Source organism: Castanea sativa, chromosome 11 (assembly GCF_040712315.1).
Source record: "Castanea sativa cultivar Marrone di Chiusa Pesio chromosome 11, ASM4071231v1".
NCBI lineage: Eukaryota > Viridiplantae > Streptophyta > Magnoliopsida > Fagales > Fagaceae > Castanea > Castanea sativa.
In genome coordinates this window covers 25,110,417-25,138,283 of record NC_134023.1, presented here as the reverse complement: position 1 = coordinate 25,138,283, position 27,867 = coordinate 25,110,417, and the positions used below count along the sequence as shown (strand labels likewise).

General features: G+C 33.7%; 1 protein-coding gene across 1 annotated transcript; it reads right to left on the bottom strand.

Moving 5' to 3' along the window:
- Positions 1–13,712: 13,712 nt before the first annotated feature.
- Positions 13,713–21,915, bottom strand: LOC142617254 (wall-associated receptor kinase-like 8). Its single transcript, XM_075790033.1, has 3 exons — positions 20,950–21,915; positions 15,516–15,635; positions 13,713–15,020 (listed from the first exon to the last, which is right to left on the bottom strand). The coding sequence occupies exons 1-3, from the start codon at positions 21,812–21,814 to the stop codon at positions 13,819–13,821; spliced, it is 2,187 nt and encodes a 728-aa protein (XP_075646148.1). The 5' UTR covers positions 21,815–21,915; the 3' UTR covers positions 13,713–13,818.
- Between the last annotated feature and the right edge of the window lie 5,952 nt (positions 21,916–27,867).

The window sequence follows — 27,867 nt, the reverse complement described above, 5'->3', positions numbered from 1 at the left end:
AGGTCTTGTTGGTGGCGACGAAGTTTTCCAAACAGAGGGGGATGACCCTATTAAAACTCATCCACTAGCTCTAATGGCGTTAAAGCTCGTCCCTCAGGCCTCGTTAGAAAAGAAGAAGATTGTGTCTAAAACAATTGACACAGGGAATCTTCCTAGCTGTCAAGGCGGTAAGAGGCCTAAAATTGACTCCTCTATGCCATCTAAAGCTCCTATCATCGAGCTCGATCCTTCTATTCCTCCTGCTGCTTCTGTTTCAACTGTTCTTGGCTTCTAAGGCTGACATTCCTCCCACTCATTTTGATGCAAAGTTGTCTAGGTCCTCTCCTACTGTCACTCCTAAAGACGGTCCCTTAACCCTTCTAAGGAGTGAGAATTTGGCCAGGGGTAGGTTTAAATAGACTGTGAAGAACGAGGATGACTCTATATGCTACGATATGTCCATCAAAGAATTTGAACGTTCAACAATCCATGACCATTTCAAGGTAACTTACTTTCGCCTATAGCAAATTACATTCTTCCTTGAATAAGGCTAAGGACGAGGATGTTAAAGAGTTCAAGGCATTTGGCTTGTTTACCAAGCTCTTGGACGAAAATTATGCTATAGGCTTCGAGGACTTTTGTCAGGATGCCATCAAAGCCTTTCTTGGGATGGACGTTAGTTCCATCAAGCTCCTTGCTGCAGCTAAAAGCTCTCTGCTCCTTGCTAGCTTAGAGGACGTGAACATTGAAGACAATGCCACTACTCCGCTTCCTCCTAGGGACGATGCAAATTCTGGGGACATTGTCCCTACTGGTTTGTCCCAAGAACTTCTAAGTAAAATTTCTCTTTTTTTTTTTTTTTACTTGTATTGTTGGGGTCCGTTGTTTAGGACCATATTTCAATTTGTGTAAGTACAATATCTTCGTCCATTATTATGGACGCAAGTTTCATACATTCGCCTTTTTAAGTTTAACATTTTAAGGGTTTTTGGATAGTAGTCATCTACCTTTTTATGAATGAGTTGTTTTAAATATAATCTTGTCCATGGTTGGACATTTGCCTTTATCCCTTTTCGTTGCTTTTTGAGCTTTAACGTTTAAGGGTTTTTGGACGTTGGTTGTCTACCCTTACTATGGACAAATTGGTAAGTGTTTGTTTGTCCATAGTTTGCTCTAACGTTTAAGGGTTTTTGGACGTTGGACGTCTACCCTTACTATGGACAAATTAATAAGTGTTTGCTCGTCCATAGTTTGGACTTCATTTGTTTAGGGTTTTTAAACATTTGCCATCCATGGCTAGCATCTATTCATTGCATGCTTTACTTCGTCTATTACTTATCAACGAGCATATGTGGGGGGTTCCTTCCCTAATTATTTTTACCTTAAGGTTTTGTTTTCACCTTGTGGTGTTTGTTTTTCCTTTCCTTCGTTTACTGATGGCTTATGACAATACCTCTCTGCGTCTAGAGATTTTACTCGTCTATAGCTTTTTAGCTTTTCGTGTGGACTTACGATTTTGCAAAGGATTAAAAAACACTTAAGTAGAAAACCCAAATTGCTTTATATACTAACTAGGAAATTTGTACATAACATAACATCGTCCATAGACATTGCACATGCTAGTAGCTAGTGCTTTTTAGGGAATTCAAATACTAGAAAACATAAATTGCTGTTAGAAAACATAAGTGCTAAAAGATAACATAGATAGACTACTAGTGGTAACCCATAGTCTATAGGGGTTAAGGCCATCCATGCTGACCTTCTTGATGAATCTTCATTGATAGTACTTCCTTAGGTGCTCGAGGTTCCATGGATGCTCTCGCCTTCGTCCATCCAAGGCTTCTAGGTAGTACGATCCTCGTCCTTTGGAGTTGATGACTCTGTATGGTCCTTCCTAAATGGATCCTAACTTTCCGTGAACAAGATCCTTAGTAGCTAAGGACACCCTTTTTAGGACGAGGTCTCCTATGTTGAATTGCTTAGGTTTGACCATCGCATTGTGGTGCTTGGTCATCAAATTCTTGTAGCGTGCTACCCTTTGTTCTACGTCCATCCTTACCTCGTCTATGAGATTGAGACTCAGACGGAGCTGCTTTTCATTATCTTCGTCTTGGTAGTAGGCCACCCTGAAGCTTGTTAGTCCAACCTCTACGGGTATAATTGCATCATTCCCATATGCTAACTTGAAGGGAGTTTATCTTGTAAGGGTCCTCACTATCATCCTATATGCCCAAAGGACACCAGGTAGCTTGTCAGGCCATATCCCCTCTGCCCCTACAAGCCAAGTATTGATTATTTAAAACAAGGATCGGTTTACAACTTCTACTTGCTCGTTTGCCTGGGGATGGGAAGGTAAGGGGTAGTGATTCTTGATTCCAAGTTGTTCACAAAATTCTTTGAAGGGTGTGTTATTGAACTGTTGTCCATTATTTGAGACAAGTACCCTAGGAATTCCAAAGCGGTAGACAATGTTCTTCTAGACGAAGCTTCTAACGTTTTGTTCAGTGATCTTTGCTAAGGGCTTTGCTTCCACCTATTTAGTAAAATAATCAATTCCCACTACTAAGAACTTCATTTGCCTGGTTCCCATTGGAAAAGGACTAAGGATATCTATTGGGCAAAGGGCTAAGGGTCTGTCATCGAGGTAAGATACTCTGACGGTTGTCTAAGTATGTTACTAAAGCATTGACATTTGTCGCAAGCTTTGACATAAGCCTTGGAATCTACTTTCATTGATGGTTAATAGTAACCTGGGTGAATTATTTTGTGGACAAAGGACCTTGCTCCTGAATGATTTCCACATGCTCCTTCATGTATGTCTCTAATGATGTAGTGAGACTTGTTTGGAGTCAAGCATCTCAAGTAGGGCTGAGAGAAACCCCTTTTATACAATATCATATCCATAAGAACAAATTTTGCTGCTCTGACCCTTAGCGTCCTTGCTTCTTCTCTATCTTTAGGGAGGAGTCCGTCCTTAAGATATGACGTAATTGGAGTAGTCTAGTTGGCTTCTCTGTCTATCTAATGCACCTTGGGAATGTCTATCCTTGGGATATATTGGACTTTAATCTAGTCATCAATCAACTCATCTGCAGATGCTATTTTAGCCAAGCTGTTAGCTTCCGTGTTTTCGTCCCTTAGGATTGAATGAGACTTTGCCGTTGTGAAGCCTTTGATGCAATGCTTGACTTTGCTCAAATATCTTTTCATTCGTTCTTCTTTGGCTTTGCTTGTTCCATACACCTGACCTATGATTAGTCATGAATCCCCATAGACGATCACTGATTCGGCTCCCAATGCCTTAGCCAAATCTAATCCTTTAATAAAAGCTTCATACTCAGTTTCATTGTTGGTTGTTGGGAACTGTAGATGAACAACATACTCTAGGCGATTCCCTTCGAGTGATTGCAATATTACTCCAACTCCTCTTGCATGTTGAGTGGATGAACCATCCATATGACGATCCATTCTATTGCCCCCTAATCTCTAGTTTGCTGGTCATGGGCTGGAGTAAACTTTACAATGAAATCTACAAGCGCTTGGGATTTTATTGCTTCTCTTGGCCTATACCTTACATCAAACTCACTGAGTTCAACTACCCACTAGATCAATTGTCCAGTTGCTTTTAGCTTGTTCATGGCCTTTTTGAGTGGATGATCTATCAAGACGTTGGTGATATGAGCTTGGAAGTAAGGCTTGAGCTTTCTTACTGCTATCACCAACAAAAAGGCCAACTTCTCTATTAGGGTGTATATTCCTTCAACTCCTCTTAATGCCTTGCTGGTGTAGTAGACAGGCTTTAGGGCATTTCCTTCTTCTCTAACCAAGGCTGAGCTCACTGCAGGAGGGAAAACTGCTAAATAAAGGTAGTTTCTCACTTGGCTTGGAAAGGCTCAACAAGGGAGTTGCTGTGAGATACATCTTGAGTTCTTCAAATGCTTGCTAATGGTCTTCCGTCCATTGAACACTTTCCTTAACACCTTAAAGAATGGCAAACACTTGTCAGTAGCCTTTGAAATAAACTTTTTGAGAGCTGCTACTCGTCCAGTGAGACTTTGCACTTCTTTGACATTCTTTGGTGGCTCCATGCTTAGTATTGCTCAGATTTTATTAGGGTTTGCTTCAATTCCCCATGTGAAACCATGAAACCAAGGAACTTTCCTAATGAAACTCCGAAGGTGCATTTTCTCAGGTTCAACTTCATGTTGTATTGTCCAAGCGTGTCAAAAGTCTCTTGGAGGTTATCCAGGTGCTGTGTCTTCTTTGCGCTTTTAACTAGCATGTCGTCCACATATACTTCAACATTTCATCCAATTTATAGATGAAACATATGATTAACTAGCCTTTGATAAGTAGCCCCTGTATTTTTCAAACCAAAAGACATTAATTTGTAGCAAAATAATCATTGGCTTGTGATGAAAGATGTTTTCTCTTAGTTTGCCTCGTCCATCTTGATTTGATTGTACCCTGAGAATGTTTCCATGAAACTTAGCAATTGGTGCCCAACTGTTGAATCTACCAGCTGGTCAATGCATGGAAAAGGATAACTATACTTAGGGCATGCTTTATTTAGATCTATGAAGTCCACGCACATCCTCTATTTGCCATTAGCCTTTTTGACCATCACTAAATTTGCTAGCCAATCAGGATAGTAGACTTTGCGGATGAACTATGCTATTACCAACTTCTAGACTTCTTCTTTGATGGCACTGTCTCGTTCTGGGGTGAACACTCTTCTTTCTGACGAACGAGGTCACATTTAGACAATAAGTAATCACACTTGGATTAATCCCAGGCATGTCTTCATGACTCCAAGAAAAAACATCTGTACTCTTCTTGAGGAATTGGATGAGATCCTACTTCGTCTTTTCCCCCATGCTTGTTCCAATTCTAGTAAACTTCTTCTGGTTGGATTTGTCCAAGGGAACATCTTCCAATACTTCAATTGGCTCAACAACTATTCTTCTTTCTTCAATGTTCATCGTTTACATCTGCTCGTCCATCGCAAACATAGCCAAGTAATATTCTCTAGCCGCCAACTGATCTCCTTGTACTTCTCCTATGCCATATTCCGTTGGAATTTAACGGACAAATGATAAGTAGACGTTGTAGCTCTCCAACTATTCAAAGTTGGTCATCCTATGATGGTATTATATGAGGACAAGCAATCCACAATAAGGAAGTTCATTTCCTTATTGATCTATTGTGGATAAGAGCCGACCAAGGCTGGTAAGGAAATGGTGCCTAGCTGTAGAACCTTCATTCCTTCAAACCTAATCAAAGGTGCATTCACTATACAAAGTAATTCCTTGCTAAACCTCATCAGTTGGAAGGCTAGATAATAGAGGATATCTGCGGAACTCCCATTATCTACTAACACTCTTCTTGTTGTGTAATTCGCAGTTTTCAAAGTGGTAATGATCTTATCGTCATGAGGATGATGTAATCTCCTCGCATCTTCATTAGTGAAAGTGATAGCTGACTCGTCTGCCCTGGGTGTCCTTGGCGGGCAGCCACCCGTAAGTAAGTCTTCTTGGCTTTGGAAAAACTTCCAGTTAATGTTCCTCCCACAATAACCCTTATTTCTCCAAGTGGTTGATGCAATGGTTCTTCTGCTTTGCCTTTCAATGGTAGTTTTTCCTTCTTATGGTCTCGTCCAAGGAAATTCTTCAACTTTTCTTGCTTGATAAGAACTTCAATTTGCTGTTTTAAGTCGTAACACTCATCCGCTTCATGTTCATGATCTCGGTGGAAACGATTGTACTTGCTTTTGTTCCGCTTACTAGGATCTTCCTTCATCTTCTCTAGCCATTTCAAGGATAGGTCATCCTTGATTTGCATCAACACTTAGTCAAGTGAGGCATTCAAAGGTGTGTAGTTTGAATATCATCTTGAGGATGATCTTGGTTTCTTGCCATCTTGGTCTATTTTTTCTCCTGTCTTTGCTTTCTTTAAAAGAGGGCCTTGTTCTGGATGGTGTGTGTATCTAGTCTCTACTCGTTTAGCCTTCTTCTTCTTTTTGGTGTTGATTGCATCTTCAACATTAATAAAACTTTGAGCCGAATGTATCAGTTTGACCAACGTTAGTGGCTCTTGGTCATACAACTTGTGAATGAACAAATCCGAAGTAACTCCGTTGTAGAAGTCTGCCAAAAGGATTTTGTTGTCCATCTTGTCTACCAATCGGGCTTCCTTGTTAAAACGATTGATGAAAGTCTATAGACTCTCATTTTTTCCTTGCTCTATGTTCAGTAGGTTGGACGAGGAGCACTTATGTCTTTGGCCTCCGACAAAGTTATTGACGAATAGCTTACTTAACTCTTGGAACGAAGTTATGGCATTTGGTGGTAGTTTACCAAACCATACCCTGGCTGGGCCTTTCAGCATAGTAGGGAAGACTTTGCACATGATTTCATTTGGAATGCCTTGGAGGTGCATGGTTGTCTTGAATGTGGCAATGTGATCACAAGGATCTCATGATCTATCATATGAGTCCAAGGTAGGCATTTTGAACTTAGAGGGTAGAGGATGACTCGTGATGGACGCGGTGAAGGGAGTGTCAGTTTTATGGACAAAATCATCCACATGATTTATCCCTCTCATGGAGTCCTTCATCTCCTCCATGGCCTTCTTCATCTGGTCCATTTCTTTCTCTAAATGTGACACCCTTCGAGTGATGGTGCCTTTGGATTGATCTCCTCCTTTAGCGCCGTTCTCCGCCCCTCCATTCTTTGAGTTTTTCCCATGTTCCTCGGTGCGTCGTTGTTGACGTTGTCTATTGGCTTCTCTAGTTAACTCCTGATTTTGTTGCATTAAATCCGTCATCGTAGCTGTCATGGATTGTAACTATTGTTGGACAGACGTTGGTGGCGATGCTGGTGCACGATTTGGATGACTGAAGGCATTTCCACTCTCCTGGTGTTTTGGACTTGTGACCATCAACCTAGTCTGAACCATGCAGCCTTTAGTCTTAAAAAGCAAAGTGGTTAACACTTAGAAACTACTTCCCACAAACGGTGTCAGCTGATGATGCACGAAAATCAGTAGGTTGGATGCTCTGGGCTTCAACAGTGGTTGAATGACCTGAGAAGGAAGAAATAAACTATCAAAGGTAACCGAGGTGAACCGGCCAAGGACTCTTCGACGGTTAAGTTAGTTTTCTCTTTAGAACATAAGGATATTGAGTGGATGAATAGTGAAAACGTACCCTGGGCTGATAAAGTTAAGTTCCTTTTGTAGAGAGTTTTTAGTGGGTCTACTTGTTCGGGTCCACTACTATCATGGGAGATGTGTGGGATTAGTGGAGAAAATAGAGCGGATTTCGGGAAATCCTCCCCATGTCTCGGAATGATAGAACGTGGTCCGATTATTTGGTGTTTGTAGATAATACTATGAAATTTACTAAGTGTCATTTGGTTGTCCATGCCCTCTTATAACATGGATGACCGAATTACTTTGGATGATCATAAAGTTTCTGGATGAAGCCTATTCATTACCTGTGGTACCTTTTTTTCGCTTCCCTTTCTTGCGAATTGATCTGGACGTGCTTTAGTCATGGACTATCACCATGGACAAATGAAATTTGATTCAGCCCATCATCAATATATATATATAACATCATTTAGATACAATGGCTTTAAGAAAATAGTTGAGACATTTACATAACTGCATGCAAATGAATTGAAAAATGAATGGTTGATACATTTTGTAATAAGTAAAGATTTTTAGATATCAAATAACAAAGTACATGCCAAGATATTTAAAATTATATACATATATGAGAAATATTCATAAGTGTGAAAAGAGTGAAGCCAAAGTACATCAATGAAATTTGCATAAATTATGAATGCATAGGCCTATTTTTTAACAATTCATGTCCAAAATATATTGATTTTCAAAATAAATTATGATTTTCCTAGAGTGTGTGTTGCTTAACAACGACATGATATTCATAAAAGAGACCTCGTATAAATAAGTAAATAATCAAATTTTAATGTATATTCTTAAATTGAAATAGAGTGCCAAGATTTAGCCATGTCTTAGGGTTGGATTGGGCTGAAAATAATAATATAGTTTATGTGTAATAATATAGTTAAATTTCCAAATTCGTATAAGAGTGGTTAGAGATTGAATGAATAGTTGCTTGGTTAGCATTTACATGGCTAGACCTATTGAGTATTCTTTATATAATGAGTTTTAAGCTTTAAGTGAAGAGCAATGAGAAATTTTACCATTTTAAATGTTATGTGAAATGGGAGGCTTACCAAATATTATCTGCTACACACTAACTTGTCAAAGTTCAAGGAATTGGAGAAAACATGTCAAGCAACATGTTTTTTTTATCAACTTTGAATTTCTGGAGGTTTATTATACATACTTTTTGGCTCACCAAACCATAACTCTGAAAGTTTCCCCAAAGAGACTCATAAGCTTAGATCATAAGCTGAAAATGAGATAATTAGCCATGAGCTTTAATGTTGTCTTGTGTAAATATAGGCTTTTATTGGAGAAGCCGCTTTCCATGAGTATAAGAGAGATAATACATGCCATGAGCCTTGAATCTTTGCTTGAGCCTAATCTATATAGTGATGTTGATGATGTCATAAGTCATGAGCCCAATTGATGAAATAAAAGATCACGCAGTTGAATAAGATATAAGCTTATTTGGGCTATATAAGATTTATCTAAAATCCATAATAATGTTTATATGGCGTGAGTTGCCAATAAAATAATGCCTTGTGGCGTGAAAAAATTGTCCACAACATTTAGCCCCTTGAGTGCATGGGCTTGTATTGCAAGGGCATGCACAAGTAAAGAATTTGCTTGAAAACTTTTTTGGATGAGCCAATTTGAGATTGATATCCGCTAGAGATGATGCTGCTGGATTGAGTACATCCGGGCAATGTTGTAGCCAGTAATCATGTGATCAAGGTTAAAGCTAGATATGGTGCTGCTTTGATCATGATTGAGTATGTTATTAAAGCTAACTTCATTCTTGTGTTCGTGATTGAAGTAGAAATTTACAATGATGATCTGAACACAACGTTCGACCCCACAGCTAGATAAGATATTATCCTTGATTCTGCGGTTTTGAGGCATTGAACTTGTTGCTGCTGGAAGTCTAGATATTGAGTTTTCTGCTAGAATAGTCCAAAATGCAATTTGATATCATAGTAGATGAATAATTTTGCTGATGTTGCTGGATAATAGTTGATCTTGAAGAAATTTGATGGAGATAGAAAGAATAATGATCTTGCCTCTTTCTTTTGTAAATTCTTGAATAAGATGACCAAGATAATACGAACTTGCCATTCAGAGTCCATCCTTGATGATGTTGTGGGTCATAAGCCCAATTGATAAGTAGAATATCTATATAGTTGAATAAGATATAAGCTTATTTTGGGCATTAAATAAGATTTATCCAAAACTATAATAATGTTGACATGACGCCAGTTGCCAATGAAATAATGTAATGTGACATGAAAATTGTCCTCAACACCATATAAGATATACGTAATTTATATATATATTCGAACCCAAACCCCTAACTTTAATAACAAAGTAATTAATATAATGAAATAGGGACATAAGACAATTCATCAAAACAAAGAGCTCGTAATGCAGTACTAAAAAAGAAAAAACGTTTAAGACTCTTAAGATTCATTTTTGTAATTTTGTTAAAGAGATTTAAAGGGAAGTGGGGGCGGTTTCTTGATCGTGAAAAAAATCTTTAAGAAATTTTATATGTTTATTTTTTATTTTTATGCGAAGACTGAAAACTTTATTTATAATTTGAAATAAAGACTATATTTTGGAGAAGAGCTTGTTCTAAAAAATAAGGAATCTCTTTAATCAAAATAGAGAAATCATCAATACCTAAAACATGTTTTGCTAATAAATGGACTGGTCTATTACCTTGCCTACGTATGTGAGACAATTCACTTCGACGAAAATTATTTAAGAGAAGAAAACTCTACAAATTAATGTTTATACTTTATAAATGTAGACTTTGTGTGTGTGTGTGTGTGTGTGTGTTAATTTGATAGTTTTATAACAATGAAGGGGGGGGGGGGGGGAAGAGGGGGTTGGATTTGAACCTTAGATGCTTTTTTAGAAACACCAAGAGGTTCCAGTTGAGATACAAGACTCTTAGCATATACAAAAATTTAAAGAGCTAAACACTCAAATGCTAAAGATTTTTTTTTTCCAGTTGAAAATCTACCATATTGCAACAAAATCTACTAATAAAGTCTTGCAATTAAAACTCTACTTACTACACCATTGCCAAAAGGAACATAGAAGATCCTTAGAGGATTAGGGCTTGTTTGGTAGAAGTGTTTGAGTATTGTTGTTCAAAATGATGTGAAAACTGTGGTTTAAAAAATGTTGTGAAAACACGTATAAAAGTACTTATAATGCAAAAAATGTGTTTGGAACTATATTTCTAATAACGTCTTTTCAAAAGTGAAAAAACATAATTATGTGGTTGCTATGTGTGTGTGTGTGTGTGTGTATGTGTGTGTTTTAAAAAAAAAAGTGATGATATATGGTCTAATCAGTGGAACCTAGAGTTTTTAAAATATTTACAAAAGTTCCATTGAACAATGTTATTTGAAAACTGATAAGAGGAGTCTTAGAGACTCGAGTTCATTTTAGCAACTCGAGTCTTAGAGACTCGAGTTCCATGTGCTGGCAGATCTGATGTGGAACTCAAGCTGATGTGGAACTCAATTCTCTAAGACTTGAGTTCCTTATTGAGAAACAATGGAATCAAGCAAATCTAAAGACCCACAAAACAATGAAATCAACAAACCTAAGCAAGACCTACAATGGAACAGCACAGATCAACTTCAACTTGCAACCCTAAAGATCCACAACAAAAAGCGGAATTAGCCCAGATCGAATGCTCCTCCACCACGTACTGAGAGATCTAATGGTCCAACAACTTGAAGCTATGCTTAAGCACCGTGCTCACTCTAGGATCATCCTCCCCGACTTTCTCAAACAACTTCTTGTGAGAAAACTTGCTGTCGAAAGTGGAGAATATTTGCAAAATATCATTTGCAATGGTATTGTTTCAGCCTAGCATTTTCATTATGTGTCACGCCAAAGCTAACAATTTCTCCTCATCGTTCTTAGCTATAAATAAAGGGTAAGGTTTTGATTTATTTTTGCGTGAATTTGAGAAAGGAGAATAAGAATAGCGAGATGGCAGAAGATGGAGAAGGAAAAAGAAAAAAGAAGAAAGATGGAGAAAGAAAAAAAAATGAAGGAATCAGGAAGAAAGAAAGAGCAGAAACTCGAGTATGTAAGAATCGAGTTCTATGTTGTGGATTTAATCCACCTTAGCTCTACTAGCATATAGAAGTTGAGTCTATAAGACACGAGTTGCTACAATGAACTCGAGTCTCTTAGACTCGAGATGTTAGTTTGTTAAATAGTTTGGACATGTTGCTAACTAACGAAATAGTTAGTAAAATGGTGTTATTTTTGCAATTTTCCCTTTTATTTTTACATACAACACATTAATATTATATAAACACTCTGTAAAGTTGTAATTTACAATTATTTTGTGTTGACTTTAATTCTGTGCCAAATTTGATTTTAATTTTGTTCAATCTTTTGTACCTTGTATTTTATGTGAGATTTATTTGTAAGGGTTGTGTGTAAGAGAGAGAGTGTGAAGACTCAAGGCATCTTTGAAGACAAAAGAAGTTTTCGCGGGTAGCTCGCGAGTAGCCTTCCCACAAAGTGCAGCATGTGCTTAACACATGACTGGAATGCGAAGAGTTATGACAAATGGTGACAGCTGGTTTTTGCGAGTGTCTCGCAGGTAAGGCCTTCCTGCGAGATACTCCCGAAACAGTCTGTTTTGTTATTTTGTCATATCTGTTCCACTACATCCTCATACACACTATATATACCATCATTATCCACATATTGAGTAGAGAGTTTTTTAGAGAGAAAACCCTAGTCACAAACCCTAGTCACAAACCCTTGAGAGTTAGAGATTGTCATACCCACAATCCTCTACACCATTCATTGTGGTTTCCTCAACTCCTACCTCTCCATATCCAAATCCTTGAGAGGTTGATAGCCCAAACACTTACCACACCCACACTGAGTGTCTAGTGAGGTTTTAGTGCTATTGGGAAGTATTGAAAGAAGCCAAGTTTTGGCGGATGCAATCGGGCCCATTGTGGGATCCGAAAAGCTAAACAAGACACAGTTCCGAGAAGTCTTGTTGGAATGGGAGCTTGGAGGGCTTAGGTGCATTGGGTAGATTGGGCTTGAAGGGTCTCTTGCTATTCGTGTATCCCAACATATTGTCTAGTGGATCGATTTACCCCTTGGAGGGCGGCGGAGAGATTTTTTGCCAAGTTCTTCGGTTTCCTCTTCGATAACACATTGGCGTGTTATCTTGTGTTTGCATTACTCTTCCCTACTCTTTAGCTTTCATTTTACTGCTGTGTTTTGATAAATATAGCTTAGAGTAGTTGTATTGTTTGTTCGCTCGCATTTACTCTATTCCACACTTAATTTAAGTTGGAGTAAAATCAATCAAGCTGTAATTTATTAATTTGGGGTCCAAACAGCTCTTGTTTTTGTAACACAAATCCAAGCTTTCACACTCCAATAAAATAATAGTATAAACTAATCATCTCTCTATTTCCTCTCTTCCTCTTCGTGTGTCTCTCTCCACAGCAACCGCCCACAACCAAAATCCAACCACCACTGCAATTATACAAGGAAAAAAAATTCGGCCACAAACAAGTACTAGTGTACCATTGCAACCATTAAAAAAACCTAGCAAAATCTAAAGATAACTCACTACATAACCATAAAATCTCACCAAACTAAACCATGAAAGTCCCAACAAGCAAACACAAATTTCTAGAAAATACAGAGAGGAAAAGGAGAGCAAAATAAACCCACTCTTGTTCTCACATGCCACCAAGAGTGCACCCACGAACCACCCATGTCCTTTGCATGACCAAAAACAAAGAAAAACATCATCTCAAACCTTCCCCCACCACAGATTCAATTTGAGAGAGGGATAGAAATAAAATGAGAGGTTGAGAGATCTAGGGAAGAAAATACAATTTGTGGAGCTTAAAGTTCTAGCCATGGAGCTTCGGCTCAATGAATTGGGTGAGAGAAAGAGAGAAGGGAGAGTTGGGTTTGGGTTTGGGTTTAGAGAGAGGGACCACCCATGTGGTGGTGAGTGGTGGAGGAGAAGCTCCTTAGCTTCAACCATAAAGCCTAGCTAGGTTAAAAGAAACTAGAGGATTTGGGTGAGAGAGAATGAGAGAAAGAAAGATGAGAAAGATGTGAGAAAAGAAAGAGAGCTGAGTTAGAGGAGAGAGGCAATAAAATAAGATTTGTTAAGCTTACATTTTAGCTATATTAGTTTCTAAATTTAAGATGCTAAAAAAGCATCTTAACTAGCATTTTGGTGTTTGAGATGTAAAATAGCATTTTGGGGGCTTTTACAGCTCCTAATAAGAGTATTTAGACATCTTTACCTCGTTATTCCCTCAGGTGTGTGTCATCTTTTGTCATTTCTCACATCTAAAAAACTTTTTATCAAGTTGCTTACCAGCTGTGAATAATAGTTTCAAAACACTCTATCATCAAAGTTTGTTAAACACTCTAAACACGAGAACCTTATATTGTCAAAACTCAACAGTTAAAATTATACTTCCTATGTCAATACCAAAAGGACCTAAACAAGACCAAACAAAGATATAATATCATTATTGCCACTCTACTAGGAGGAGTTTTAAAATAGTAATATGATTTTATAATAGTTTACAACATGAAAAAAAAACCTAGTTTTCAAATTGATTTAATGGATAAAAGTGGTAGGACGTCTGATGATGAAGCTGTGCTTGATTCTAAACATGAACTTTCTGAAATAGAAATTTCATCCTTAGGTTCCATTTCTTCATTTCTAATATATTCAAGTTCTTCAAAATTTGGTTGAATAGAAGAAACTTTTTGGACTCCCTCCAACTCCATCATGATTTCTATCATCGTAGGTCGTTTCCTTCCATTCAAGTGTAAACATCTTTTTGCAAGGTTAGCAATTGCCATGACTTCATCTTTATTACCAACTTTACTTACTTGAGTATCAAGTATATCAAAGAGATGGTTCTCTTTCAATGAAAGAACAAAATATGTAGATAGATTCCGACATTCTGGTGATCTTGTTGAAGAAACTGGTTTTTCTCCTGTTAAAAGCTCAATAAGGACCACTCCAAAACTATAAACATCACTCTTTTCTGTAAATTGACTTGTTTGAAAGTATTCTGGATCCAAGTACCCAAAAGTACCATATACGAGTGTGGTTACATGAGTTTGGTCAACGGCTACTGATCTTGAAGTACCGAAATCTGCTACTTTTGCTCTATATTTTTCATCAAGAAGTATGTTTGAAGATTTTATGTCACGATGGTAAATGGGTAGTGAAGCTGCTGAGTGTAAGTATGATAAAGCTCCGGCAATTTCTGTGGCAATTCTTAAGCGCATATCCCATGTTAGCAATGGAAAATCTTCATTTTTTTCATGGAGGTACTGAAAAAGTGTGCCGTTGGAAATGAATTCATAAACTAGCAAAGGAACTTCTGTCTCTAAACAGCATCCAAGTAGTTTAACCACATTTCTATGATTGATTTGTGAAAGAATGATAATCTCATTAATGAATTGTTCAAGATTTCCCTCATCCACTGTGTTGCACTTTTTAATTGCCACAATTCTTCCATCAATTAACATTCCTTTATAAACTGTACCTTGTCCACCCTTACCAAGTATTCTGTTTTCATTAAAACGATCTGTTGCATTTTCCAATTCCTTTGAATTGAATAATTTTGCCTTCTGAACATTGTTTTCATTTGAAGATAATTGTTGTTGTAATAACAAACCACCATTCCTTTTGAAGAATTTTTTCTTGAGCTTAATTTTGTTTCTTTTCTTTATCACTTTGTATAACCACCAAGTAATAAAGAGTAGAAACAATACCCCAAAACTTGTACAAATAACTGCATACATCAAGCAAATAAAGTAGAAATATTAAATAAACATAATATATATTTTTTTGGTTAGAAACATCAGCCAAAATTTGGGCTATATAAAAAATATGAATAACTGTAAATAGATTTGAACATAATTACGAAGAATTTTGGAAACATCTTTCCCACTTACTAATCATTTTTTTTTTCCGTTTTACATAAATTACGAACATAATTACTTTTTTTTTCCGGTTTATAGAGAAAATTTATCTTTTCTAGATAGATTTGTAATCTTTGTGGAAAAATGTAGAAGAGTGATGAGTAATGTTCAAAAATAGTCTGAAACTATCAAGTTATACGAGGTATGATTATATCTTTTAGTGAAGAGAAATGAAGTGATAGGTTGCGAGGAGAACAAAAATTAAATGCTAATTGACTTTCTATGTGCTTCATTTTCTACACGTACATTTAATTTAGAAAACTAAAAGTGTATGAAATATAGCCTTTATATATATATGGACATACCTATAATGGCTATCTTCAGTCGAGACTTTCGCCTGTTGCAAGTGTAACTGCCTTCTGTATTCTCACAATCTGCCTTGTCGGGACATCTATTGCGTTTCTGGTCTTCGCATTCATTTCTATCTGGTAAGAATAGGATAACATGCAAATTTATAAATTCATTAATTTTTGTCTGTATTTGGTGCTTACAACATACATATCTTCGCATTCATCTTTATGATATTTAATGGAATATTGACAGACAAATTAATAAGTCCACTAAAATTTTGGGAGTACTGAGCACGAGACGTTCTTCAAGATTGATTTGGGTTAAATAGTAAATGCAAGGAGGCTAATCAAGCTCAAGCAGCCTTATTGCTAGGATTGTCTTGGATCTTAAGCATTCTTACTGTAACAAGGTTTTTTTTAGAGAGTTTAACCTATAATATTTGTTCTTGATGATAATTTTTTATCATTAGATCAAGACACAAATTAGTTTTTGGTATAGACAAGAATTGAACCTTAAATTTCTTATTCAACTATCAAAAACTTTATTAGTTAAGTTAACTAAAACTCATTACTCTAACAAGGTGAAAACTTAAGATTTGCGTGTAATTTATTGAAAAAATTAATGTTGCATGTATAAATAAAACCTTTAGAAGTAGTGACTTTTTTTCAAACTTTTAGGGAGGTCATTTTGTAATTTCTCAAATAAGATTGGTGTAATTTATTGAAAAAATTGCACAAGATTAAAAATAAGAACGTATAAATGTAATACCTATTATATAATATATTAGATTATTATATATAATTGGAAATACATAGTTTAGTTTAGATTAGATTTAAGTTCAAATTTAAAATATATGTTATTTTGATAAATATTTCAAACTAAAACCTAATCATTAACTTAAAATGAAAATGTTTAACATTAGAAGTAAAGTATAAATGATATAATTAGCATATTTAATATTTAAGATTGTGTAGCAAGCTTGTAATTAGTTGCAAAAGAGTTGAGCTAAGATGTACTAAATTTTAAGATTGTTTATTCAGCTTTATCTTGAACACGAGCTGTGTTCAAATTTATCATCAAATTAGATTATATATTCAAATTTAGTTCATTTTCTTATTGAACAAATTTAACCTTGTTCCCTAACATTTGAATTAACTAATTCTTTTCCCACATGTAGTTAACATCACAACTAAAATTTTTCACCCTGTAGTTAATTTATGCTAATCATTTATAACTAAATAGGGTTGAAATTATATCATTTCAGTTAATTGTAAAGAATTATTTTTGTTTATGAACTTATAAAAACTAGATTTATCAATCTTGTCTTGTTAAAAATTATAAATAGTTTTACTTTGAAATGCGATATTTGTATTTTATCAATAAACTAGTAATAATTTGATATTTTATGAATTTATTTATAAACTAACACAATCCATTGTGAAGTTTATTTATATTATTAATAACATGATTCTCTGTTTGAGTTTCATCATTTTGGGTACAAAATATCTTCACACAAATTCTTAAACTTTTTAAAATACTCCTATCTTTTATTTAAATAATTTTAAATTTAAAAAAACAAACCAGTTAAAATAGTAATGTACTATTTTTAAAAAAGTTCCTAAGTTTTAGGCTTTCAAACTTTTATAAATTCTTATGTAAAAAACAGATCCTAAAAATTAGGACACTATCTCTCTCTCTCACTTTTCAACATTATTTCACTAAATCCAAATAATATTATATTGCTTAAGCCAAGCGTAATATTCATGAGCTTATTCATGAATATATTACCGTATTTGAGTTTGAATTATTTAATAGTTGAACCTAAAATTAGGTTTGAACTTTGAATTGTTTTTTTAATAAACAGATAAAAACAAAGTTTTTTCTCGAGCCAAGCTCAAGTTGTTTAGGAAAAAGTTTGACTATATATTTTATTATAGCCTAAGGTTTCAAATCCCATTGAATGAATTAACATGACTACATATTTTGAAAATCTAACCGTTGAATTGCATTGTTTAATTTTTTTTTAATGTTCTTAACATAGATTTTCAATTTTGTGTTAATCAGATATTATTTACTATTTGATTCATAAAGTTATTTTTTTATGCATGATTTTAAATTACAAAAACTTAAAATTTAAACATTTGATTATTAATGACATAGCTATTTATTTTTAATTTTCTATAAATTTTATAAGCATCAAGGATGTACAAAGAAAATGTAATTCATTGATGGATTTGTCAAAATCCACATTCAATAAAAAGATATTAAGTGGAGTTCTAGCCTTAGGGTACAACTAAATTTGTTGCCAAAATTGGTCCTATGTTTAAAGTATGATTCTAAATTTAGCAAAGATGGGGTATAAAATCCATATTTTACAATATCCAATGAGATTACCACATTAGTTTTTACATAAAACTCAAAATATCTTACCATATATAATAACATTTTAATAAACTTTTAGCTTGGTTTGATTTTTATATAGCTAGTAGTGATACTTTGAAATTGGTATTATATGCAACAAAAGTAATTATTAAATGGAGAAATTACATTTTACTATCCTAAATTATACCATTTATTATAATTTGCACCCTAAACTTTTTGAATGCACGCTTTGCATTTTAAACTATGATTTTTATTACACTCTGTACCCCAACATCAACTTTCTATTAATTTGGATGGAAAAATATGACATTACGTGAAAAGACTTAATTGTCCATCTTTTCAATCCCTTAAAAATAAAGAAGAAATTACACTTTATCTCCCTAAATTATATTCCTGATTACACTTTGCACCCTAAATTTTGAATTTCTCTCCAATTAAGTCAGTAGTAAATTTAATGTTGAGTGCAAAGTGTAACAAGGGTCATAGTTTAAGGTGCAAAACGTGCATTCAAAAAGTTTAGAGTGCAAAGTATTATATGGAATATAATTTAGGGTAGTAAATGTGTAACTTTCCCTTATTAAATGTATGCTAACTATTTGATATATATGCATCTAGTACACTAAAAAAATAAAGACAAAGTTTTAATCAATTGATAATTTATTTTACTATAAATTTAGTATGTGATAATAAGTTATTTGAAATTAGGTATGAATCTAGTTTTGTAAGTCTTGTCTTCCCACTCCCTCCTTCCCCATCCCCTGTGTTTTCTATCTATATTATCTAAAAACAAAAAGGTATAATTCTTAAAAATAATTTATAATAATGTGATAATATATTATGTACATTTTTAATTTTTTTCTTTTTAAAGAAAATTAAAATTTTAACCATGAAGTTGATATTCCCATTTCAAAGATACATCACAAATATGGATCACAGTTTTTTGGCCCTATCTTTTGGCGTCTAGTCCAAATGATTATCTTTTATTTTCCTTGACGTAACCAAATGTAATTTCATTTATTTATTATAATTACTCTATAGTAACAATTCCAACAAAACACCGAGCATTATTTCTCAAAATCATAGTTAGTAATGCATGAGACAGAATGTCTACGATATGAAATACGTACGTGTTTTATTCGGCTCAATATTTAATTTTTTTTTTTCATGTAAAAATATGGTATAAAAAAATGATAAAAATAAAATAGACATACGTCCAGCTATATTATGAATTTGAATGAAAAATTCGGGACTAGGTTATAGATGTTAAGATATTTCTTTTATAATATTTCAATTTACAATCATTCTTGTATTATTTTTAAAAATAATTTAATAACATGTTACAAAGATTCAACTACTTAATAATTCAATAAACTTAGCATAAATTATTCTTCAAATTTTAGTTGTGTTTTTTTTTTTTTTTGAGAGAGAGTTTTAAACCTATGCCGTCTGCTCCTGATGATAGCTCTTTGTCATCAGACCAAGATACCAATCAGTTTTTGGTGTAGGCGGAGATTGAACCACAGATCTCTTATACAACCATTAGAGACTTTACCAGTTGAGCTAACTGGAACCCATAATTTTAGTTGTATTTTTAAGATAAATATATACCAAATGAATGAAGGAGATGATGTTTAATATGTCTTTTATGCACTTACGTCCCAAAACAAAGTATTAATCGTCTTATTTTATTACATTTTCAAATACTATTTTTAATCCACTATATAGATTATATATGGCAATATAAGATCTAATTATAGAAAAATTTTAATAAATGAAAAAATTTCAAGATTATAATAAAACATGAAGATGTTGATGTTTAATATAAATAATAAAGCATAAGGAATTAAAAATATTTTGGATACAAGATAGAAATTTTACTCTAAAATAATCTAAGTGTATATGTATGTGAAGTTCACTTTTGAAAACTTGAATTCCGGTCATTGTCCCTCATACCTCACAAGTACTTATACTTGTAAACAAATCATCATGCTAAAGATGTGCAATGATGGAACTATAATATATATATAAAACGAAACGCCTTAACAAAACTAGTAATTATACGATGGATAAAAGAACTAGAATTTAGTTAAGTTGGAGTATTTTGGTAAGTGTAATACAGGAAAAACATTCAATACATGTTTAATATGTTTAGAAATTAAAAAAAAAAAAAGCGTTTCTAAAAATGAGTTATTAAAGAATTTGTATTTTTCCCAATATTTTTGTTTTTTTACAGTAATTAAATGAGAGTTTTTGTTAATAAATACATATGTAGGTGTAATATATGGTATAGTTCAAGTACTTTAATTACTAAGCTCAAAAGAATTTCCTGTTAAAAAACCAAACTACTAGAATTTAAAATTAATTTGCAATAGTATTACCGAACGCTTAATCGTACTATATCTTTAGCTTAAAAAATAAAAATAAAAATGGGCGTGGAGCTCAAGAGTGAAGGGTGATCTGAGTCAAAAGTAGGCATGTTTGTGAAATCTAGATGACTATATGTATTTATACTGAAGGGGATTCTTTTTTAACCTGAAGTTTTACTTGGTTCAAAAATACTTTCATAAATAAAGTATAATTTCTCTTAAAAATATAGTTATAAATATCAAATAAATAATCCATCTATTTATACCTTCTACAACATCTATAACTACTATCATTTTAAATTCTACAAAAGAATTCCTAAAATTTAGATTTTTTCTTTCTTTCACTTTCATTTTTTAATTCCCTAAAATTTAGCCCTTTTTTTAACTTCATTTTGCACCAATAAAACATCTTCAATTTTTTTAAATAAAAAAAATTTAAGAAAACTTCAAAAATTTAGTGTTCTTTCGCCTCGCGTCCGTCTTATTTTTCCTACTCAATCTTTTCTATACATCACTACACCACTTTCAAACACACGCTCATCTTATGTTTCCTATCCAATTTTTTTATTATATATTACTGCACTACTTTCAAACAGATATTCAAAAAAAAAAATACAGTTACTAATGAAAAAAAAAAAAAAAACAGAGGTCTCTTACACGCATATAGATGAAAATCGTAAGTGTTGGTATTGAAGTTTACCTTGACATCCTGGAGAAAGATAAGGATTTCCTTCGTATCCATAAAGGCAATAATAATACTTGGCTCCGTAACTTGTAGAATCCCAATCTATATGCCGTGCACGTATCTCCTTGAAATCAAAGGCAGTAAAGTTAGGTACTGTCCATTCCAGCACCACAGGAACGTAATCCAAATACGGAAAACCGTTAGAGAGATCTGTTTTATTTAACCATTGTGTCTCTGCAAGGAAGGCATGTTTACAGCTATTTCTCTGTGTACTCCCGAAATCTACATTTAGCACTTGAATCCCATAAGGGACTGTGGTCTGGCAGCAGTTGAACCCCGAGCATGTACCTTGTTTATCTTTCAGCTTTTGATTACTGCAATTCGTCTTGCAACCAACCACCACCATAGGATCAAGACCATTCATTGTGACCAAGTTGTCGCAACCAACCGAAACAAAATTATTTCGATATGACGAGAAGAAAAAAGGAGTTCCAGAGATGTCCACGCCATTACTACTCTGATTTATGCAGTTCGAAGAAGAAATAATAGGCATCTTGACTCGGATGAGTCCGGGCTCATAATAATAATATGAATTAGTACCATACGGATCACTAATATTGATTTCCAGCACCTCCATGTCAATACTGGGTAGAAAGGCTTTATCAGTGACATTTGTTTTATTGCAAACAATTTTGAACCAGTTGGCCATGTAGCAATCTGCAGGTCCGATTCCAAATGGATATGGAATTTTAACATCTCCACACATATCTTTGCATTTGGGTTGTGCAATAGCTGGTGATGCTGCTACTGATGCTTCTTCTACTAATCCATATGTCAGCAGAAGAAATAAAGCAATTCGCATTACAAATTGCACAGCCATTTACTTTCTGGGTGTCTTTTATGGTTCAGCCAAGCAGAGCATGTACCCAGCCTTTATAAATAGTAAAGGAAAAAAAAAAAAAATTCCGCACTTTCCGCGCAATTTTGTTAAATCGTTTACTCGGAATTTTTATAAAAAGGAAAGAATCACTGCATTACAACTGGCGAAGCCAGGGGGGTGGGGCCCCGAGGGGTGGCGGCTGCCGGCTGACCCCCAAGTCCACGTAGAAAATTAAATGTTGTATTTGGCAAAGTCCAACCCATCTTCTTGGAAAGCACTTCTCGGAGGAGAAAAATCTTCCCCCAACTACTCACCCAACGACTTTTGGAAAAAGTCTAGTTTTTGGAAAAAGTTTGGCTGCATGCAGAATTAGGTGGCAGCCAAAAAAAAAAAAGAAAAAAAAAAAAGAACAACTATCACCTGGTCATTGCATGAGTCATGACCCTTGAACACATTATGCAACAACTGTTGCATATAAGTATCTAACAAAATCTTTCCTATTTGTTTTTATCTTGTTTTTACTCAAATGACAAGATTCATAGCATTTTTTTTCCCAATTTTTTTTTTCTTTTTTGTTAGGTTCTAAACGTTTAGAATAATTGACAAAACGTGAACACAAATTTGTCTAAATATAGATCTTAGAGTCTATAGGTATTATTAGACAATGTTCAAGGTGATTCAAGTCAAGATTCAAGAACAAGTAAGCTGCAGAAAGAAAATTTGAGAATTTGCTTGGTTCAATAGATCGAGAGACAAGCTCGATCGATCGAAATACAAGTCTGCAGAATTTTAAGTTCGGCCCAACAGCAGTTTAAGCCCAAAGAGGATTAGGGTTTCAGATCTACTTCTTCTAGTATATAAGGGAAACTCTAAGCACATTTTATTATGACTTTGGAGGTGCACTTGTGAGATTTAAAAGGTTCTGGGCCTTCCTCTATCAAAGTCACTATCGAATATCACTCTCATATCTTTAGAACCACTAGATCTGAAGTTCTACATCAAGATCAACAATAATTGAAGATCTAAACTTTCAAGGGTGGTCTTGGAGTCATAAATAGGAGAGTTTGTGTTGCTAAATCTTTGAGTGGAGTTTCAAAGTCACAAGTGTGGGTGGTTGTGTTGCAAAGGCCTAATAGAAAAGGAGTCCGTGGATTCAGAATTTGCACGTGGTCATGTCAGTAAGTTCTACATGTGGTTGTAATAGGATGTTAGTAGTCTAAGTCTTATTGTAAACTTTGATTCTCTATAGTGGATTTGCTTTTTACCTTGAGAATAGTTAGATTAAATTCTCCCAAGGTTTTTTACTAGTTTGGTTTTCCTAGGTAATCATATCATTGTGTTTTTTATATTTTCACTGCTTTAAATATATTATTTATATTTGTTTGACCTAGATCTGAATAATAAACCTAAGTATCAACTTGGTTTATTAATTAGGTTACAAAGATCTAAAACCTAACAAGTGATATCAGAGTAGGTTAGCTCTTGTTTTTAGATTTCTTAACCTAGAGTTGATCCCTGATCCCTGTTATTATGGATAATTTTAAGCGTCTTATTGTTTTTGATTATGATGATTTGAATAAAAAGGACCTTATTGTTTCAGCTGATCTTTTTGAGGCTTGTGAAAGAAATTTGCAAGATTTTAGTATTTCTTAGAAGATTGGTGTAATCCCTCAAATACACTCTGCTTCTTATGGATTTTCACCTACAATGCCGAAGACTCGTGCTATATGGGTGAGAAAAGACTCGCTAAGGTGAGAGTTGTTTACTTGTCCCTAATTTAATTCTTTCAATTGTTCGTGGACATGTTTTGTTTCTTTTTTTGGTTGTTTTGTTTTTTAGGTTGTTTTTTAAAAAAAAAAAAAAAACCCAAAAACATTGAAAAATTTTAAAAAGAAAAAATATTTTATTTTGTGTCTAGTTTTATTTTTCTTAAGGATTACATGAATTATGATATCTCTCTCTTGATTTAGAACATGCTTGACATTGTGGAGAAACTTGAATAGTATGTATTGCTTAACTAAGTGCATGATTATTTTGAGATAATTATGATTTCGTTTGAGTATGTACTAGTTTGTACATGCACTCATGGGTTAATTAAGAAATTGATATTTTTTGTTTGTGTGCCCTCTATAGCTTAGTTTAGCACTGCCATGCATTGTTTTTGCATTTTATTCATTAAGCATAATGTGTGCCTTTTATTTTTTGTCATAAAATATTTTTTGAAAATCCAAAAAGATTTGGTTTTTGTTTTGTATTACACATCATAAATGTGTAGTTGAAGTTGATCTATGAAATTCGCACTTCATGATTATGTATCTTGTTTACCTTGGATGAGCTTATTTATGCACTTTGCTAGTTTGTGCTATGTAGTGCGTATTTTTGTGAGTGTTTATGGTGGTTGTTCAAATATTCTTGATTTTGAAGTCACAATCTTTTGATTGTAAAGACTAAAAAATCCTAAGAGAAAGATATAAATAACTATCTCACCACTGTTTACTAGTCAATCATGAACACCTAAGTGCATTTTTTAAGATTTTGTGCTCGAGAAAGTGTAGCACTTGCACATAAAAAATCATAAGGTGTCGCCTTTAAAAGAAAAGAAAAAGTAGAAAAAGAAAAATATGCATAAAAATATGATACGGCAAAAAAGAAAAAAGAAAAAGAAGAAGACATGATTGCAAGCTTGTTTTCTAGGAAATGTGAGAGTTATATGATGTAACTTTCTAGGTGATAGTCACTTTCAAATTTAAGTGATAAATAATGTAAAAATTTTGGTTGATTACTATCTACATATCACATTATATGTATCTCATGCTTTTTCTAGTTGCACATACATCACAAGTATTTCTTTGCTAAGCTTTGTACATGAGATTGTGTGCAAACTAGTGTGGCCATCAAGATTATACACTTTGTGATGTTTGATGCAAAATTCTTTGAGGGCTGGTTTAAATTTTGAGAAGAAAAATCTAAAACTTTGTTTTTGAAAACTTTAGTTGAAGATTATGTGTTTTGAAAAACTTTTGGAATCATTTACATGCATTTCATGTCATGAAAAATCTTTTGAAAAATGATTATGCAGAAAATTTTCTGGTTTTTCAAAAAATTCTGTTTTTCAGAGTCTTGATCGATCGAATGTGTTTTTCGATTAGTCGAATCTGATTTTTGAAATTTTCGATTGATCAAATCTATTTTTCGATCAATCAAAATTTTCCATATTTTTGAAGTTTGCTCTTGGGCTGCTTCGGTTGATGTTTGATTGATGCTCGGTTGATGTTTGATCGATTGAAATTGGAAAATTTTCAGTTTTTAGATTTTCGACCAAATTTTTTTTTTCATGCATCATTTGTGGTTAGGATTCTCATGCATTGCATTATTTTTTGTATCCATCTTGCATTTTTGCAATCATATCTCTCATCGTTTTCACACGTAACATGCATACACTTTGCTAAATTGGGTACTCAACTTGATCTAAAAATTGATTGATTAATTTTTGAGTTCTTTGTACATTTTGGTGAATGCCATTTTTCTTGATGTGTGAAATGCTTAAAATTGAAAATATTTTTTTTTGAGATATGATGGATAATAATATGCAAATATTTTCTCTACTTATGCATTTGTTTATGGGTTACATGGTGTCAAGTTTACATTTATTGAAAGAGAGAATATTTTTCTTCATGTGTATCCTCAACTTAGTTTTTACGTTTGGTTTGTGTCTTTATTTTCCCCACCTCCAAAATTTTCCCCAAAACTGTTTTTCCCAAAATATGTTTTGTTTTTCCTATTTTTATAGGGGGAGAAAAGTTTTTTTTAACCTTTGTTGGTCTTAGAGGGAGTTGTTGCTCTTCATAGGATAGTTGCCTTTATTCTCTATAGAGCTGGATTCATTTGTTTCCTTGATTGTCTATTTTCTCTTGACTTTTGTTGCGTATGTTTTTTGTTTACTCTTTGTTTGAGTTGTCTTTGTCAATACGTGACAAAAAGGGGGAGAAATAGATGAAATGTGGGAATTCTGTTTGTTTTGTTTAGGGGGAGTTGAAATTGTTTTTGAAAGGGAAAGAAAATAAAATTTTTTGATGTATCTTCTACCTCTTCTTGCAACTTCTAGGTTAGGAGTCTTAGATTGAGATTTGTGATGTATTTGGGCATTTTAATGTTTTGGGTAGTTCTTGTATTTGAGCATTTCATTTTGTATGGGAGTTTTGTCACGGATTGCCAAATGGGGAGATTGTTAGGTTCTAAAAGTTTAGAACAATTGGCAAACCGTGAACACAAACTTGTCTAGATATAGATCTTAGAGTCTATAGGTATTATTAGACAATGCTCAAGGTGATTTAAGTCAAGATTTAAGAACAAGTAAGGTGCAGAAAGAAGATTTCAGAATTTGTTTGGTTCAACCTATTGAGAGACAGGCTTGATTGATCGAAATACGGGTTTGTAGAATTTTAAGTTCTGTCTAACAACAATTCAAGCCCAAAAATGATTAGGGTTTCAGATCTACTTCTTCTACTATATAAAGGAAACCCTAGGCATGTTTTATTATGACTTTGTAGGTGCTCTTGTGAGATCTAAAAGGTTCTATGCCTTCCTCTATCAAGGTCACTACTGGATATCACTCTCATATATTTAGAATCGGTACATTTGTAGTTACTGCATCGAGATCAACAATAATTGAAGATCTAAACCTTCAAGGGTGGTCTTGGAGTCATAAACAGGAGGGTTTGTATTGCTAAACCTTTGAGACGAGTATCAAAGTCACAAGTGTGGGTGTTTGTGTTGCAAAGGCCTAATAGAGAAGGAGTCCGTGGATTCAGAGCTAGCATGTGGTCGTATCAATAAGTTTTATATGTGGTAGCACTAGGATGTTAGTGGTCTAAGTCCTATTGTAAATTTCGATTCTCTACAGTGGATCTGCTTTTTACCTTGAGGATAGCTAGGTTAAATCCTCCCTAGGTTTTTTACTGGTTTGATTTTCCTAGGTGATCATATCATTGTGTTTTTTATATTTTTGCTGCTTTACATATATGATTTATGTTTGTTTGACCTAGAACTAAATAATAAACCTAATTATCCACTTGGTTCATTAATTTTAGAACAATCTAGTTTACAAGGATCTAAAACATAACATTTAGTTTTAACCTTTTTCACCAAAATCTAGGCAATGTTTTTTTTCTTATCCCATTTTTTTCTTTCCTCACGGCATTATTCCATTAATCATTAATGGTTCCTATACTATGCACAAAATAACAAAATTTAGAACTACTTAAATTTCCTTATATGGTACTAAAGCTTGATCCAATGATTTTTTTTTAATCTCCACCATCTCGATCATAATATCAAATTCAAAATTTATTATACCCATATTATAAAGACCTAGAAGAAAGAGAGAAAGAAATGTTGAATTCTACATATCTTTTAAGAATAAGTCAGTGAAATGTGTATACAACTTTGTAAGTATATTACTATATTTTTGAACACTTTTAGATTCGTTTATTTTTCATTATTTCAGTGAATCAAATTAGATGTCTAAAATTTAGGTATTTAGTTTAATCTCTTAGTTTGGTTGTTAGAATATTAAGAATGAAAAAAATTATATAGCGATTTTAAAATATGAAAAATCATCTATGATTGTTGAGTAAATTAACATACGTATGAAAAAAAAAAAAGGGTAAATTTCAGTAACTACCCTTGATATTTAAGCTAATGTCAACCAAGTCCAAAATATTTCAAAACTGAACATGTCAGTCCCTAAGTCCAAATACACTATAACGTTGTTAACTCACCTCTCATCCCTCTCTCTAACTCTTTCTTTTCTTTTTCTCTGACATATATTAAATAATATATATGTGTGAAGAATTTGAACTTTCTCAATAAACAAACAAGAAGTAAACAAACAAGAAAAAAAAATGCTTGAATAGAACCAACAAACAAAATGTAGGAAAAACATAGTTTGTATTGCATACAAAATATATACAATGAAAAATTAACAGATCTACTTTATTCGCAATTGATAACATGTACTATGCAAATTTCAGGATTAAAGAACAAGAGCGTAC

Bases quoted from the DNA above. Each gene is read 5' to 3' on its own strand.
- LOC142617254 (XM_075790033.1), bottom strand. From the start codon at position 21,814: ATGGCTGTGCAATTTGTAATGCGAATTGCTTTATTTCTTCTGCTGACA. The intron at 15,636-20,949 runs GTAAACTTCAAT...TATTCTTACCAG, and splicing joins TCTTTCTCCAGGATGTCAAG to ATAGAAATGAATGCGAAGAC. The intron at 15,021-15,515 runs GTATGTCCATAT...TGATGTATGCAG, and splicing joins ACTGAAGATAGCCATTATAG to TTATTTGTACAAGTTTTGGG.